Source organism: Bos javanicus, chromosome 18, assembly GCF_032452875.1.
Source record: "Bos javanicus breed banteng chromosome 18, ARS-OSU_banteng_1.0, whole genome shotgun sequence".
NCBI classification, from domain to species: Eukaryota; Metazoa; Chordata; class Mammalia; order Artiodactyla; family Bovidae; genus Bos; species Bos javanicus.
This window is the reverse complement of record NC_083885.1, coordinates 61,677,590-61,695,179: the sequence shown is the minus strand read 5'-3', so window position 1 is coordinate 61,695,179 and position 17,590 is coordinate 61,677,590. Positions and strand designations below refer to the sequence as shown.

Sequence of the window (17,590 nt, the reverse complement as noted above, 5' to 3'; positions counted from 1 at the left end):
AGGAACCTCCATACTGTTATCCATAGTGACTGTATCAATTTACATTCCCACCAACAATGCAAGAGGATTCCCTTTTCTCCACACCCTCTCCAGCATTTATTGTTTGTATTTTTTTGATGATGGCCATTCTGACTGGTGTGAGGTGGTATCTCATTGTAGTTTTGATTTGTATTTTTCTCATAATCAGTGGGGCTTTTATGGTGGCTCAGCAGTAAAGAATCCACCTGCAATGTAGGAGAAGTGGGTTCAATCCCTGGATTGGGAAGATCCACTGGAGAAGGAAATGGCAGTCCACTCTGGTATTCTCGCCTGGGAAATCCCATGGATAGAGGAGGATGGTGGGCCACAGTCACAAAAGAGTCAGAGAGGACTTAGCAACTAAACAATAACCAGTGATGTTAGCATCTTTTTATGTACCTCTTAGCCATCTCTATGTCTTCTTTGAAGAGATGTCTATTTAGGCCTTCCACCCACTTTTTGATTGTTTTTTTTTTATATTGAACTCCACAAGCTGTTTATATATTTTTGAGATTAATCCCTTGTCAGTTGCTTTGTTTGCAAATATTTCCATTCATTCTGAGGGCTGTCTCTTCACCATGTTTATGGTTTCTTTTGCTGTGCAGAGACTTTTAAGTTTAACTAGGTTCCATTTGTTTATTTTTGTTTTTATTTAGGAAGTCTCTCCTTGCTCTAGGAGGTGGATTAAAAAAGATATTGCTGTGATTTATGTCAAAGAATATTTTTCCTATGTTTTCTTCTAAGAGTGTTACAGTGTCCAGTCTAACATTCAGGTCTTTAATCCATTTTGAGTTTATTTTTGTGTATGGTGTTAGGGAGTTTTCTAATTTCATTCTTTTACACATATCTGTCCAGTTTTCCCAGCAACACTTATTGAAGAGATTGTCTTCTCCATTGTATATTCTTGTCTCCTTTGTCATAGATCAGGAGACCATAGGTACGTGGGTTCATCTCTAAAACTATACAATGACTTAAAAAAAAAACAAAACAACAAACCTTCAATTCACAGGACTGCCACCCACACCAAAGACTGATCCAGCCCAAATTTTCAATAGTGCCAGTGGTGGGAAACAATGGTCTATGTCTTACCTTTCTAGCAGACCCTTCTTTCCAATCCAAATACCCTGCCATTCTGCCACCTCAAGCCTTTCCCACCCCAGCTCCCTCTATACCCCACTTACCCCATCCCATTTGACTCCTGTCTCACCAGGCATCAGCAGCACCAGAACCAGGGTGACAAAGTCTGGGTACATGGCCAGGAAGTGGGGCAAGCGAGAGAAAGTTCCCTCGAATGCCTGAGAAATGTAGTTCCCAATCAGGCTGTCAAAGGCGCTGCTCCAAGCCTTGGCCACACAGGCAGAGGCTGCAGCAGAAAAGGAAATATTCATTAAGAAACATAAATTGATCCCCTGCTGTGTTCTTGGGATATATGTTGGGGAAAAGAAAAACAGACAAAATACCTACTCTCAAAGAATTTCTTATCATGGGTGCAGAGGGCATACCCAGATGATTCACAAAATAGGTCACTTATTTAATACGCTAGGAAGAAATCAATGTTATGCAAGAAAAAAAGACAAGAAAGTGGGACCAGGAGGGCTGGGAAATGAAGGTTGGTATTTTAAATCCAAGTGTAAAGGAAAATCTCACAAAGGCAACAGCTGAAGAAAGACTTCACCATGGTGAAGGGATGAGCCTCTGGGATATGCCTCCCTCTCACCCACTCCCTACAGTTCCCTGTCCTGTGGGTTCTTGTTCCATCATTTAAGGAAAGCAGAATAGAGCTGAGTCGACTGATGTGTGAAGTTTTCCTGATGCTATTATCCTTTTGCTTCCCAAGGTGAATAACAGTATGCTCATGAATTTATGAAGATTGCAAGGACCCCCTCCTAGTTTCCTGATCTTAAGGCCCAAACTTTCCCCCACTCCATCATCTCACCAATGATTAAATACAGGATGAGGTTCTAGCCGGTGATGAAGGCACACAGTTGTCCCATGGTGATGTAGCTGTAGAGATACACAGAACCAGAGCACGGTACCCAAGCTGCAAACTCAGCATAGCAGAGCCCAGACAACACACAAGATAGGGCCAGCCACCAAGAAGGAGATGATGATTGCTGGCCCAGCGACAAACGTGGTCACTCCACCAGCCAAGATGTACACACCAGCTCCCAGGGTGCTGGCCACACCAAAGACCACTAGGCCCAGGGTAGTCAGATAAGCTCTGGGTCTCTCAGACTCTTTCCTGGGCTCCAGTGGCCACTTGCAGGCCAGCTTCTGACCAAACTGGCAAACATACTGATACAGCATCCTAGACATAGTTGAGGAGGTTACAAGCTGCTGAGAAAATAAGACATAAAGCCATCAGTGATTTTCATCCATCCTTGGCCCTGCAGCCCAATTCTACAGAGCAAGGGAGTGATGGGGAGTAGGTGGTGAAAAGACACATTGGGCAAAGTTCTCTGAGATTTGGTTCCTTCAAATATAAAGAAGAATCTTAATATAATTCAAAGAGTCATATTAAGACTGGAAAAGTTGCCTGAAAAGAAGTGAGGGGGAGGAGAATACATCTCCTCAAATGTGCCATTTTGGCTTGGGAGTAGTTTATGAGCTAAGGAGAGTGAAGACCCGGCAGACTCAGTAGAAGCTCCTTGTCTCTCCCTTAACTGCTCAAAACAATTAGATTAGGAGACCTATGCCAGGAAGAGAGCTATTACCAGAGAACAACTTTTAATCTCAGGAAGACTTCCCTCCCTGGAGTGGTAAGCATTTGCTCACCAAGCACGTGCTCTTCTCATCCTCCTGTGGGTTCTCTTCTTCCTCCTTGAAGACCCAGACCCCTACCCCTTCTCCTTAGCTCAGGGGGGCACATAAGCCTCAATTGCCTGACTGTCTTTGAGCCTCAGTGTTCTTTATGGGGGTCCTGTACATACCAAACTAACTTTGTTCATCTATTTTATGGCAAATGAATTATTAGCCCAGCCAAAAAAATCTAGAAAGCAACATCTTCTGCCCCACAGAAGCAAAAGCTTCCAACACAGAGTATGGCACACAGTAGGTGCTTAATTGGATTGAGTTGAATGGATATGAATGCTGATTTCTGAATTGAAATCAACCAGCTCTTCTTGTCTGATTTTGCACAAACTGCATTCCATCTTTGTTCTATTTTCCTCTGTAAAATAGAGCAAGTTATCATCATAATTCCCTCCCCTCTTTGATATGTGTGAAGTGACTCTTTTAGGAGCTTGATCAGAGCACTCAGACTCCATACATTTCTTCACAATGGATTCTCATCCTGGTAGCTTTCTGTTTCGTTTCTTGCAGAGTGGATCAGGAACTCTGCTTTGGGGAGAAGGAGATGGAATTTGTGGGGAGGGACAGATTGTAGCCCAGATCAAAGTGTCAAACCAGAGTGCCCTCTCAACTACCTGGAGGGAGGGGGGACTAGCCTTCATTCTGAATCAGAAAGGACAGGACTATGTTTCCTGCTGCTTTGGGACATGAAAGGTCTCCTGCCTACACAGCTCTGCAGGGCTAGGCTGACCCAGTGACCACGTTATTGTGAGGGGGGCTTCCACCCCTGATATTCCAAAGTCCAACTTTAACATTTTAATTAAGAGTAAGCATTCAAAGAGCCAGGAAACTGTGAATAAGATCTTGGTTCTGCCAACACTCCAGGACTCTTGAACAAGTCATATACTTCTCTGGACTGTGTTTTGTTCTTGCTCAAATGCTGCTGCTGAGCCCTTCTGCACCGTGAGCAGGAATGTAAAATGGGGCAGCAGCTATGGATGCAGTACGGTGGTTCCTCAAAAATGAAAAATACATTTACCACATGATCCAGTCATGCCACATTTGGTGTCTACCCCAAAGAATTGAAAATAGGGTTCAAAGACATATTTGTACACCTGTGTTCCTTAGCAGCATTATTCACAATAGCTGAAAGTTGGAATCAACCCAGATGTCCATCCATGAAGGAACAGATAAACACAATGTGGTCTATACATGCAGTGGAATATTATTCAGCCTTGATTAGACAGGGAATTCTTTTTTTTTTTTAATTTATTTTTAATTGGAGGATGATTACTTTGCATTGTTGTGTTGGTTTCTGCCATACACCAACATGAATCAGCCACAGGTATACATATGTCCCCTTCCTCTTGACCCTCCCTCCCATCCCCTACTCCATCCCACCCCTCTAGGTTGTCACAGAGCACCGGGTTGAGCTCCCTGCATCACACAGCAAATTCCAACCAGCTATCTATTTTACATATGGTAAAGTATATATTTCATATATATATGCTACTCTTTGAATTCATCCCACATTATCCCTTCCCCTCTGTGTCCACAAGTCTGTTCTCTAAAAGAGACAGGAAATTCTGATGCATGCTATAGTGTGGAGGAACATTGAGGACATTACGCCAAGTGACAATTGCTCAGTCGTGTCCAACTCTTTGCGATCGCATGGACTGTAGCCCACCAGGCTCCTCTGTCATGGGATTCTCCAGGCAAGAATACTGGAGTGGGTTGCCATTTCCTTCTCCAAAGTGACATAAGCCAGTCACAAAAAAAGATGCTATGATTCCATGTCTATGAAGCATTGAGAAGAGTCAACTTCATAGAGACAACGCAGAATGGTGGTTTGCCAGGGGCTGGGATGAAGGATAAAGCTGGGAGTTATTGTTAAATGGAGACAGTTTCAGTTTTCTAAGATGAAAAGAATTCTGGAGATCGATTGCACAATATAAATATATGTAACAGCCCTGAACTGTATACTTAAAAATGGTTAAGATGGCAAATTTTAAGCTATATTTAATTTACCACCAAATTTTAAAATTGCTGTCAATATCAAATAATAGAGCCAATTTCACAGAGTTGCCAGCTTAGCAAACCAATGGTGACTTAACACAAATCCTCACACAGCCCTCCTCTGAGGACAGCAAAATCCATGGATGCTCAAGACCGTTATAGTCGCTTGGCTATCCACAGAGGACAAACCTGCAGATTCAGGGGTCAACACCACACAGGAGACTGACATCAGTGGTCCTCACACCATAAACCCTGTTCAAGGGGAATCTCTGATATTGTTTGAGCACCAGTCAAGAAAACGAGCCTTGGAATCTCCAGGTAGTTATCCAAACCCTCTACCTCTTCTATGTAAACAAATCAGCTCCCAGATCCTGTTTTCATCTGGCAAGTGAGTCTCTCCACCCTCAGGCTGGAGCCAGGCTGACCCCCCTGCACTCTGGGATTGCAGAGGTCTCTTTGGGAGGATGTGGACTCAGTGCCCAGCCTCCTACAGAAGAGGGTGACCCGAGACTTACTGGATCCTTGGAGCAGAGCCTGGAGCACTGGGTCAGTCAGGGAGGCTGAGGTTAAGTCATGTGGGGCTGGAGCTGAGACATCTGCAAGAACCGAAGTGGGGAGTCCTGAGCAAAGAAGACAGTTCTCACCCCTGGGTTGTTAGGGGTGGGGATGGGGCTGGGCGGGTGGGGACCTTCTGCAGTGTAGCTATCAGCCTTGAATCTTCTGTTTACCCTCAGAGAGTGGTTCTGAGAGGTGTTTTTTTTTTTTTTAATTAAATTTTATTACTCATAAAATTGAGCATTTTAACGATCTTTAAGTGTCCATTTCAGAAGTACATTTGCATTTTTGGAACCAAACTCCAAAACTTTTTTCCCCTTGCAAAATATCAACTTTGTACCCATTCAACAACAATTCCTCCTTTCTCCTTTCTGAGTTCCTGGTGATTGCTCTTCTACTTTCTCTCTCTAAATCTGAACACTGCAGATACATTTCGGTGGAATCAAACATTTTTATCCCTTCCTGTCAGGCTTATTTTGCTTAGTAGAGTGTGTACTAGGTTCCTCCATGTTGTAGCATGGGTTATATTCCTCTCATTTTTAATGCTGAATAATACTCTACTATATGCACATAGCACGTGGATTTAGCCATTCTTTGATCAGTGGGTACTTGGGTTGCTTGCATGTTTTAGCTATTGTGAATAATGCTCCTGTGAACAAGGATGTAGAAATATCTCTTCCCGTGTGTGCTTTCTATTCTTCTGCGTACATTCTTAGAGGCAGAATTGCTGGATCACATGGTTCTAACATTTTTATATCCTGTGATGGAGATGTTCACATATTGGGGAATGGGGATGTCATTTTGGCTTATCCATGGCTCAGCCTGAACTGTGTGTGAACTAAGACAGCCTGTCCAACTCTCAGAGCTCACCTGCTTTAACCACTGAGGTAAAGAACGTCTTTTTTGAAGATAAGAATGAATAACTCCCTTCTCATGGTTAATATGTTAACACTCCCTGGAAGATAAGGTTCTCTTTCCAGACACCAGGAGCTGGTGTTTCGCTGTCTAGGCACTAAGTCTGTCTCTCTTGAAACCTTGAAGGAATGCACCCTGTTGCATTGTGTGAGCTTTGTTTGGATGAGGTGTAAGACTGCTGGAAAACATGCTTTAGTGGAGCAGTTCCCCAGAGCTATCTGAGAGGTTTCCCCCAAGCTATAGCCCTCAGTTTGGGTCAAATGAAACTATTCCATTGCTATTGTGTTTCTTGATTATTTCCCTGGACAGTTGAATTCATTGATCAGCAAGGACACCGAAGTAGAAGGAGCGTAAAACTAGGGGATCCAGCTCACAACCCTCCTCCTTCTCAGTCTTCTTCTTCTTTTTTTAAATCAGTTGATTTATTTTTGGTCACAGTAGGTCTTTGTCGCTCTGTGCTGGCTTTCTCCAATCGCAGCCAGTGAGGGCTACTCTCTAGTTGCAGGCACGGGTTTCTCATTGTGGCGGCTTCTCTTGTGGACCACAGGATCTAGGGAGCACGAACTTCAGTAACTGTCACCCGAGGGCTCAGTACTTGTGGCTTGTGCTTAGTTGCCCCACATCCTGTGGGATCGTCCCAGACAGTCGTGCCCCCTGCCTGGGCAGGTGGATTCTTAACCGAACCACGAGGAAGGCCTTGTGGGAGAATTCTTAAGCTTTTCTGTCTCTCTGCTCTGACAACTCACCAGGCTGCCTCCTGGAAACCTGTCTCTGGATTTCCAGAAGGTGGCGCTACGGCTCCAGTCTGCGGGCGCCCTCACCCAGAGCGGGGCGGGGGCGCAGTTGCTGAGGTTGCTCCTTGTGTACCGAGCTCCCCTGGGTGTGGCAGGGGAAGGGTTCCATAAGGAGCCCCCGGAGGGCTGGAGGAGGTGTGAGTCCAGCACTTGGGGCATTGAGGGTGTTCATGGACGCAGGAGGGAGATTCCCTGCTGTGAAACTCCCAGAGGCATGCAACTGGACTCCCTAAGAAAAGCAATCCTTTTCATGCCCTTTGAAATGTTTATCTGCGTCTTTCCAAATATTTTCCCTCTCCCTCCTCATGGAGGTTCAGCTTCAGGTCTGCAGTGCTGCTGTGGAGAAAAAGGTATCCTGCAGAACTAGGGTAGCTGAGCACTCACTCATCATTTCCCTTTTCTGTGGGGGGGATGCTTCCTTGCAGGGGGAAGGGGAGAAATTCTGTTAACCTCTTAACCTCCCTGCAGGAAAGTGGACCTTCTGCAAATTCTCTCAGGCATGAGAATCTTCCCAGGTCACTACTCTTCAGGTTACACCACCACCATTACGACCACCCTAAGAGGGGTCTGGGCAGGTTCTGCAGCCCATAGTGAGGTCTGTCGGCCTGTGATCCATATGCACAAAAGGACAAGACTCCTCCAGGGCTCCCTGGGCACATGGAGCTTTGCCCCCCACCCCCACAAAGGTGCTTTTACTCCTGAACAGATGTCTAATTTATTGATTGCTGATTAAAGTGTAGTTGATTTATAATATATTAATTTTAGGTGTACAGCATGGTAATTCAGTATTTTTACATGTATTGCTTATATATGGAATCTAAAAAATAATACAAACGAATGTATATAGCAAAAGAGAAACAAACTCAAAGATTCTGAAAACAAATAGGTGGGTATCAGTGATGAGAGGGAGGTGGGAAGGATAAAATTAGGGATATAGGCTTCAGAGATATAAACTATTATACTGTGTACATAGTAGAAAAGCAAGAAGGATAGACTGTAGAGCACAGGAATTATAGCCCTTATCTTGTAATAACTTTTAATGGAGTCTAATCTGTGAAAATACTAAAGCACTATGCTGTAAATCTGAAACTAACATAATATTGAAAAGCAACTATACTTCAGTTTTAAGAAATACTGACATAACAAATAGTTCACTCTTGCTTACTTCTTAGATCTCACTACAAATTAAGATTGAAGGGAGTGGTCCTAAGATGGTGGAGGAATAGAACGGGGAGACCACTTTCTTCCCCACAAATTCATCGAAAGATCATTTGAATGCTGAGCAAATTCCACTAAACAACTTCTGAACGCTGGCAGAGGACACCAGGCACCCAGAAATACAGCTCATTCTCTTTGAAAGGAGGCCGCCTCTATCTCCTTCCTCCCCCTTCTGTTCTCTACCCTTCTGTTCTCTACCCTTCTGTTCTCTACCCAATCTGTGAAACTCTTTGGATGTACTGGGCTGTGGAGAACACTTAGGAAATAGATTACTGGCTAGATATGTCTCTATCCTTTTGACTCCCCCTCTTCTCCTCCTGGTCACCTTTATCATCTTCCTCCCTCTTCTCTTCTCTAGGTAACTCCGTGAACCTTTCTGGGTGTTCCAGACTGTGGAGAGCACATAGGGAAGTGATTACTGGCTGGATTGCTCTCCCCACCTTTGATTCCCCCTCTTCTCCTCCTGGTCACCTCTATCTCCCTCCTCCCTCTTCTCTTCTCCATGTAACTCTGTGAACCTCTCTGGGTGTCCCTCACTGTGGAGAATCTTTTCACCATTAACCTAAATGGTTTATCATCAATGCTATATGGATGGAGAAGTCTTGAGGCTACTGAAAGAATAAGACTGAAAGCCAGAGGCAGGAGGCTTAAATCCAAAATTTGAGAACACCAGAAAACTCCTGACTCCAGGGAACATTAATTGACAAGGGCTCATCCAAAAGCCTCCATACCTACACTGAAACCAAGCTCCACCCAAGAGCCAAAAAGTTTCAGAGCAAGACATATCAAGCTAATTCTCCAACAACACAGGAACATAACATTAAGCATTAAAATACAGGTGGCCAAAAATCACACCAAACTGACAGACACCTCAAAACTCACTACTGGACACTTCATTGTACTCCAGAGAGAAGAGATCCAGCTCCACCCACCAGAACACTGACGCAAGCTTCCCTAACCAGGAAACCTTGTTAAGCAACTCGTCCAACCCCACCCACAGGGAGGAATCTCCACAACAAAAAGGAACCACAAACTTCCAGCATACAGAAAGGCCACCCCAAACACAGCAATCTAAGCAAGATGAAAAGGCAGAGAAATTCTCAGCAGGTAAAGGAACATGATAAATGCCCACCAAACGAAAGAAAAGAGGAGGAGATAGGGAGTCTACTTGAAAAAGAATTCAGAATAATGATAGTAAAAATGATCAAAAAATTTGAAAACAAAATGGAGATACAGATAAATAGTCTGGAGACAAGGATTGAGAAGATGCAAGAAATGTTTAACAAGGACCTAGAAGAAATAAAAAAGAGTCAATCAATAATGAATAATGTAACAACTGAGATCAAAAGTACTCTGGAGGGAACCAACAGTAGAATAACTGAGGAAGAAGATAGGATAAGTGAAGTGGAAGACAGAATGGTAGAAATAAATGAAGCTGAGAGGAAAAAAGAAAAAAGAATTAAAAGAAATGAGGACAATCTCAGAGACCTCTGGGACAATGTTAAACACCCCATCACTCACATCATAGGAGTCCCAGAAGAAGAAGACAAAAAGAAAGGCCATGAGAAAATATTTGAGGAGATAATAGTTGAAAACTTCCCTAAAATGGGGAAGGAGATAGCCACTCAAGTCCAAGAAACTGAGAGAGTCCCAAACAGGATAAACCCAAGGCAAAACACCCCAAGAAAGATATAAATCAAATTAACAAAGATCAAACACAAAGAACAAATATTAAAAACATCAAGGGAAAAACAACAAATAACACACAAGGGGATTCCCATAAGGATAACAGCTGGTCTTTCAATAGAAACTCTTCAGGCCAGAATGGAATGGCAAGACATAATTAAAGTGATAAAAGAGAAAAACCTACAACCCGGATGACTGTACCCAGCAAAGATCTCATTCAAATATGAAGGAGAAATCAAAAGCTTTACCGACAAGCAAAAGCTGAGAGAATTCAGCACCACCAAACCAGCTCTCCAACAAATGCTAAAGGATCTTCTCAGGACAGGAAACACAGAAAGGATGTATAAATTTGAACCCAAAACAACAAAGAAAATGGCAATGGGCTCATACTTATTAATATTTACCCAAAGTTAAATGGGTCGAATGCCCCAACCAAAAGACAAAGACTGGCTGAATGGATACAAAAAGAAGACCCCTATATATGCTGTCTACAAGAGACCCACCTCAAACAAAGGGACACATACAGACTGAAAGTGAAGGGCGGCAAAAAGATATTTCACGCAAATGGAGACCAAAAAAAAAAAAAAAAAAAGCAAGAGTAGCAATACTCATATCAGATAAAATAGACTTTAAAACAAAGGCTGTGAAAAGAGACAAAGAAGGACACTACATAATGATCAAAGGATCAATCCAAGAAGATATAACAATTATAAATATATATGCAGCCAACATAGGAGCACCGCAATATGTAAGACAAATGCTAACAAGTATGAAAGGGGAAATTAATAGTACACAATAATAGTGGGAGACTTTAATACCCCACTCACAGCTATGGATAGATCAATTAAACAGAAAATTAGCAAGGAAACACAAACTTTAAATGATACAATGGACCAGTTAGACCTAATTGGTATCTATAGGACATTTCACCCCAAAATAATGAATTTCACCTTTTTCTCAAGTGCATATGGAACTTTCTCCAGGATAGATCACATTCTGGGCTATAAATCTAGCCTTGGTAAATTCAAAAAAATTGAAATCGTTCCAAGCATCTTTTCTGATCACAATGTGGTAAGATTAGATGTTAACTACAGGAAAAAAAAAAAACCAAACTATTAAAAATACAGACATATGGAGGCTAAACAACATGCTTCTGAATAACCAGCAAATCATAGAAGAAATCAAAAAAGAAATAAAATATGCATAGAAATGAACAAAAATGAAAACACAACAAATCAAAACCTATGGGATTCAGTAAAAGCAGTGCTAAGGGGAAGGTTCATAGCAATACAAGCTTACCTCAAGAAACAAGAGAAAAATCAAATAAATAATCTAACTCTACACCTAAAGCAACTAGAAAAGGAAGAAATGGAGAACCCCAGGGTTAGTAGAAGGAAAGAAATCTTAAAAATTAGGGCAGAAATAAATGAAGAAAGAAACAAAGGAGACCATAGCAAAAATCAACAAAGCTAAAAGCTGGTTCTTTGAGAAGATAAATAAAATAGACAAACCATTAGCCAGACTCATCGAGAAACAAAGGGAGAAGAATCAAATCAACAAAATTAGAAATGAAAATGGAGAAATCACAACAGACAACACAGAAATACAAAAGATCATAAGAGACTACTATCAGCAACTATATGCCAATAAAATGGACAACTTGCAAGAAATTGACAAATTCTTAGAAAAGTATAACTTTCCAAAACTGAACCAAGAAGAAATAGAAAATCTTAACAGACCCATCACAAGCATGGAAATTGAAACTGTAATCATAAATCTGCCAGTAAACAAAAGCCCAGGGCCAGACGGCTTCACAGCTGAATTCTACCAAAACTTTAGTAAAGAGCTAACACCTATCCTACTCAAACTCTTCTGGAAAATTGCAGAGGAAGGTAAACTTCCAAACTCATTCTATGAGGCCACCATCACCCTAATACCAAAACCAGACAAAGATGCAATAAAAAAAGAAAGAAAGAAAGAGAGAAAAGAAAGAAAGAAAGAAAAGAAAACTACAGGCTGATATTACTGATGAACATAGATGCAAAAGTTAACAAAATTCTAGCAAACAGAACCCAACAACATATTAAAAAGATCATACATCATGACCAAGTGGGCTTTATCCCAGGGATGCAAGGATTCTTCAATAACTGCAAATCAATCAATGTGATACACCACATTAACAAATGGAAAGATAAAAATCACAGAATTATCTCAATAGAGGCATAGAAAACCTTTGACAAAATTCAACATCCATTTATGATAAAAACCCTCCAGAAAGCAGGCATAGAAGGAACATACCTCAACATAATAAAAACCATATATGATAAACTCACAGCAAACATTATCCTCAATGGTGAAAAATTGAAAGCATTTCCCCTAAAGTCAGGAACAAGGCAAGGGTGCTCTTGCCTTGTTTTGGAAGTTTTAGCCACGGCAATCAGAAGAAAAAGAAAAAAAAGGAATCCAAGTTGGAAAAGAAGTAAAACTCTCACTGTTTGCAGATGACATGATCCTCTACATAGAAAAAAACCCTTAAGACTCCACCAGAAAATTAGTAGAGCTAATCAATGAATATAGTAAAGTTGCAGGATATAGAAATCCTTTGTATTCCTATACACTAACAATGAGAAAACAGAAAGTGAAATTAAGGAAACAATTCCATTCACCATTGCAATAAAAAGAATAAAATACTTAGGAATAAATCTACCTAAGGAAACAAAAGACCTATAAATAGAAAACTATAAAAAACTGATGAAAGAAATCAAGGAGGACACAAATAGATGGAGAAATATACCATGTTCATGGATTGGAAAAATTAATGTAGTGAAAATGAGCATACTACCCAAAGCAATCTATAGATTCAATTCAATCCCTATCAAGCTACCAACAGTATTTTTCAGAGAACTGAAACAAATAATTTCACAATTTGTATGGAAATACAAAAAATCTCAAATAGCCAAGGCAATCTTGAGAAAGAAGAATGGAACTGGAGGAATCAACCTGCCTGACTTCAGGCTATAGTACAAAGCAACAGTTATCAAGACAGTATGGTACTGGCACAAAGTCAGAAATATAGATCAATGGAACAAAATAGAAAGCCCAGATATAAATCCTCGCACCTATGGACACCTGATCTTTGACACAGGAGGCAAGAATATACAATGGAGAAAAGATAATCTCTTTAACAAATGGTGCTGGGGAAACTGCTCAATACACAAAAACAAACTCAAAATGGATTAAAGATCTAAATATAAGACCAGAAACTATAAAACTCCTAGAGGAAAACATAGGCAAAACACTCTCTGACATAAATCACAGCAAGATCCTCTATGACCCACATCTCAGAGTAATGGAAATAAAAGCAAAAATAAACAAATAGGACCTAATTAAACTTAAAAGCTTTTGCACATCGAAGGAAACTATAAGCAAGGTGAAAAAACAGCCTTCAGACTGAAGGGAGAAAATAGAGTGAAGAGAGAAGCCTTCAGGGAGAAAATAATAGCAAATGAAGCAACTGACAAAGAGTTAATCTCAAAAATATACAAGCAGCTCCTGTAGCTCAATTCCAGAAGAATAAAGGACCCAATCAAAAAATGGGCCAAAGAACTAAGCAGACATTTCTCCAAAGAAGACATACAGATGGCTAATGATCACATGAAAAGATGCTCAACATCACTCATTATAAGAGAAATTCAAATCAAAACCACAATGAGGTACCATCTCATGCTGGTCAGAATGGCTGCTATCAAAAAGTCTACAAACAATAAATGCTGGAGAGGATGTGGAAAAAAAAGAACCCTTTTACACTATTGGTGGGCATGCAAACTAGTACAGCCACTCTGGAGAACAGTGTGGAGATTCCTTAACAACCTGGAAATACAACTGCCATTTGACCCAGCAGTCCCACTCCTGGGCAAACACACCGAGGAAACCAGAACTGAAAGAGACACGTGTACCCCAGTGTTCATCACAGTACTGTTTACAATAGCCAGGACATGGAAGCAATCTCAGGTGCTAGATATCCATTGGCAGACAAATGGATAAGAAAGCTGTGGCACATATACACAATGGAATATTACTCAGCTGTTAAAAAGAATGCATATGAGTCAGTTCTAATGAGGTGGATGAAACTGTATTCTATTATACAGAGTGAAGTAAGTCAGAAAGAAAAACACCAATACAGTATATTAACGCATATATATGGAATTTATTTATTTATTTATTTTATTTTTAAACTTTAGCTCTGTGAAGAATACTGTTGGTAGCTTGATAGGGATTGCATTGAATCTATAAATTGCTTTGGGTAGTATACTCATTTTCACTATATTGATTTTTCCAATCCATGAACATGGTATATTTCTCCATCTATTAGTGTCCTCTTTGATTTCTTTCACCAGTGTTTTATAGTTTTCTATATATAGGTCTTTAGTTTCTTTAGGTAGATATATTCCTAAGTGTTTTATTCTTTCCATTGCAATGGTGAATGGAATTGTTTCCTTAATTTCTCTTTCTGTTTTCTCATTATTAGTGTATAGGAATGCAAGGGATTTCTGTGTGTGGAATTTAGAAAGATGGTAACAATGACCCTATATGTGAGACAACAAAAGAGACACAGATATAAAGAACAGACTTTTGGACTCTGTGGGAGAAGATGAGGGTGGGATGATTTGAGAGGATAGCATTGAAATATGTGTATTATCATAGATGAAATAGATCATCAGTCCAGGTTTGATGCATGTGACAGGGTGTTCAGGACTGGTGCACTGGGATGACCCTGAGGGAGGGGATGGGGAGGCAGGTGGGACGGGGGTTCAGGATGGGGAACACATGTACACCCGTGTTAGATGACTGCAGCCATGAAATTAAAATATGCTTGCTCCTTGGAAGAAAAGTTACGACCAACCTAGGCAGCATATTAAAAAGCAGAGATGTTACTTTATCCACAAAGGTCTGTCTAGTCAAAGTTATGGTTTTTCCAGTAGTCATGTATTGATGTGAGACTTGGACCATAAAGAAAGCTGAGTGCCAAAGAATTGATGCTTTTGAACTGTGGTGTTTAAGAAGACTCTTCAGAGTTCCTTGTACAGCAAGAAGATCCAACCAGTCCATTCTAAAGGAAATCAGTCCCGAATATTAATTGGAAGGACTCATGCTGAAGCTGAAACTTCAATACTTTGGCCACCCGATGCAAAGAGCTGACTCATTTGAAAAGACCCTGATGCTGGGAAAGATTGAGGGCAGGAGGAGAAGGGGATGACAGAGGATGAGATGGTTGGATGGCATCACTGACTCAATGGACATGAGTTTTAGTAAACTCCCAGAGTTGGTGATGGACAGGGAGGCTTGGCGTGTTGCAGTCCATAGGGTTGCAGAGAGTTGGACACAACTGAGCGACTGAACTGAACTGAGTTGTTTTCCAATGTGCAGGTTAATATCTTTACTTCTTTCTCTGGTTGCTGATTACATTGTGGTACTTTCTTGGTGAAAACTTATCTTACTGCACACTTATGAAGCATGCACTTTTCTGTATACATACTATATTTTTGAAAGTTTACATAAAAATTGGACAACATTAGGAGTTCCCTAGAGGTCCAGTAGTTAGGACTTGGAGATTTCATTGTTGTGGACTTGGGGTTCATTCTCTGGTTGGTGAACTAAGTTCCCAAAAGCCATTCGCTGTGGCCAAAAAAAAAAAAAAAAAGGCACAACATTAAAGTCAGTCCACGGAATTATCCAGGCCAGAATACTGGAATGGGTAGCCTTTCTTTTCTCCAGGGGATCTTCCAACCCAGGGATTGAATCCAGTCTGCATTGCAGGCATATTCTTTTCCAGCTGAGCCACAAGGGAAGCCCTATGGGGATTGAGATTGGGCTCAAAATCAGGGAGTCATAGCCAACAGCAGAGTAAAGGTGAGTGAGTGGATGGAAAATTACCAAGAGGAGGCTTCATGGTCAATCCACCTGCAATGCAGGAGACCTCCATTTGATTCCTCGGTTTGGAAGATCTCCTGGAGAAGAGAAAGGCTACCCACTCCAGTATTCTGGCCTTGATAATTCCATGAACTATATAGTCCATGCCATGGGGTTGCAAAGAGTTGGACATGACTCAGCGACTTTCTCTTTTAAAGTCACTTTGTCCACTGGCAAAAAATTCATGGCTATAAATGCACCCCACATTCACACTCCATAGAGGCTCAGAGTGTCCTTGAACCAGCAGACCCTCCAGTGCTTGGAGGAATGCCACAGAGCATCTATGTCCTGTGGTTAAGATGATTCAGCACCAGATGTTTTTGTCAAGTCTGGGAGGTGGAGGCTGGTGGTTGTTGCTAATTGGTCTCCGACACAGCAAAGTATATGACAGATCGTAGTAGGGAAATGAGATGATGAGAAGGGAAAGTAGGTCCTCTCCCCACTTATAAATGGCCAATAGAACTCCTATTATGGTGTCTCACACAGTTTAGGGGAGAGGTAGTAGGGTGATGTTTTTTTTTTTTTTTCAATCATTCAGGTGATCTTATTTTCCAAGGAAGCCTCTTACCAATGGCTGTCCAGATACCAAATAGGGTCCAGGTCCTAGGAGTCATCAGCATCATCAAGTAAATATTCACAAAGATGCTCACCAGTGGGAGGACAGGCAAAGCAGGGACCTGTGGGCAAAGTCATTTCATCCCTGAGCACACTGCAGATGTCTGAGAGGGAGACCTTACCCTACGTGGGTGGGAAGACTTTCATTCTATTTAGGCTCTGCCTTCAGTGCCTACTGAGGTTGGATATATAAAGCACTGAGTGTAGATCAGGGGTGCATCCATTGGTTTTAGTAACTCCTCTTCTTCCCTGGTCCAGCAAAGAATCTTTAAACCTAAAAGCACACAGGCCTTCTTCACTCAAGGTGGATATTTTGGGCACATAAGGTCACTTACCTTAAAATAAAGAGGAGAGGGGTCCTGGGGCTGCCTCCAGATGATGGCCGTGACCCCAGTGATGAGCAGCAGCAGCAGCACAGCCACTGTTGTGAGCATGGGGTCTCCAGAGAACACCTGGCTTGGCCACTGGGCCAGGATCAGGCTCAGGATGATCAGCAGGAGAATTGCAAGGGTCAAGGTGGAGGAGAACAGTCTGGACCCAGAAGACAAAGATGTCAGGATCTTGGGTCACACTGCTCCCCAGGCTGCCCACATCAGGAAAGGCCATCATAGCTACAAGTCTCCTCTACTGAAAAAAGACACACACTCCCACATGGGGTAAGGTGTCCTTCTTTCTTGTCTCTCAATCTCAAGGGCTGGGATACCTCAGCATCTGACAGTTGATGGAGAGAAAACCATGACACTGACTTGGATGTAAGAGCACAGAGGGTACCAACAGCCACAAAACATCTGGCAGGGCCCCAGCCAACATGGAGAAAAGCCTGAGGAAAGGGACTCTCAGGATGAATCTGGTATTAGGGCTCCATGAGGGTGAGTGCTGCCCAGACACCAAAATAAGCCAAAAAGCAGATGAAGATCATTATCATGATGCTGAAGGGGATAGAATGCTGAGGATTCAGGGCTTTCCCCACTGTGAGGTGGGAGGAAGTATTGGGTCAGGAAAACGTACTGAGG

General features: G+C 41.8%; 1 protein-coding gene across 1 annotated transcript in view; it reads right to left on the bottom strand.

Moving 5' to 3' along the window:
* LOC133229472 (cationic amino acid transporter 3-like) overlaps nucleotides 1-17,590 on the bottom strand; it is a 39,079-nt gene that overhangs the window by 7,071 nt on the left and 14,418 nt on the right. Inside the window, 5 exon segments of the mRNA XM_061385841.1 lie at nucleotides 1,226-1,381; nucleotides 1,955-2,102; nucleotides 2,104-2,352; nucleotides 7,041-7,214; nucleotides 16,913-17,108. Coding sequence (XP_061241825.1) covers nucleotides 1,226-1,381; nucleotides 1,955-2,102; nucleotides 2,104-2,352; nucleotides 7,041-7,214; nucleotides 16,913-17,108 — 923 coding nt within the window.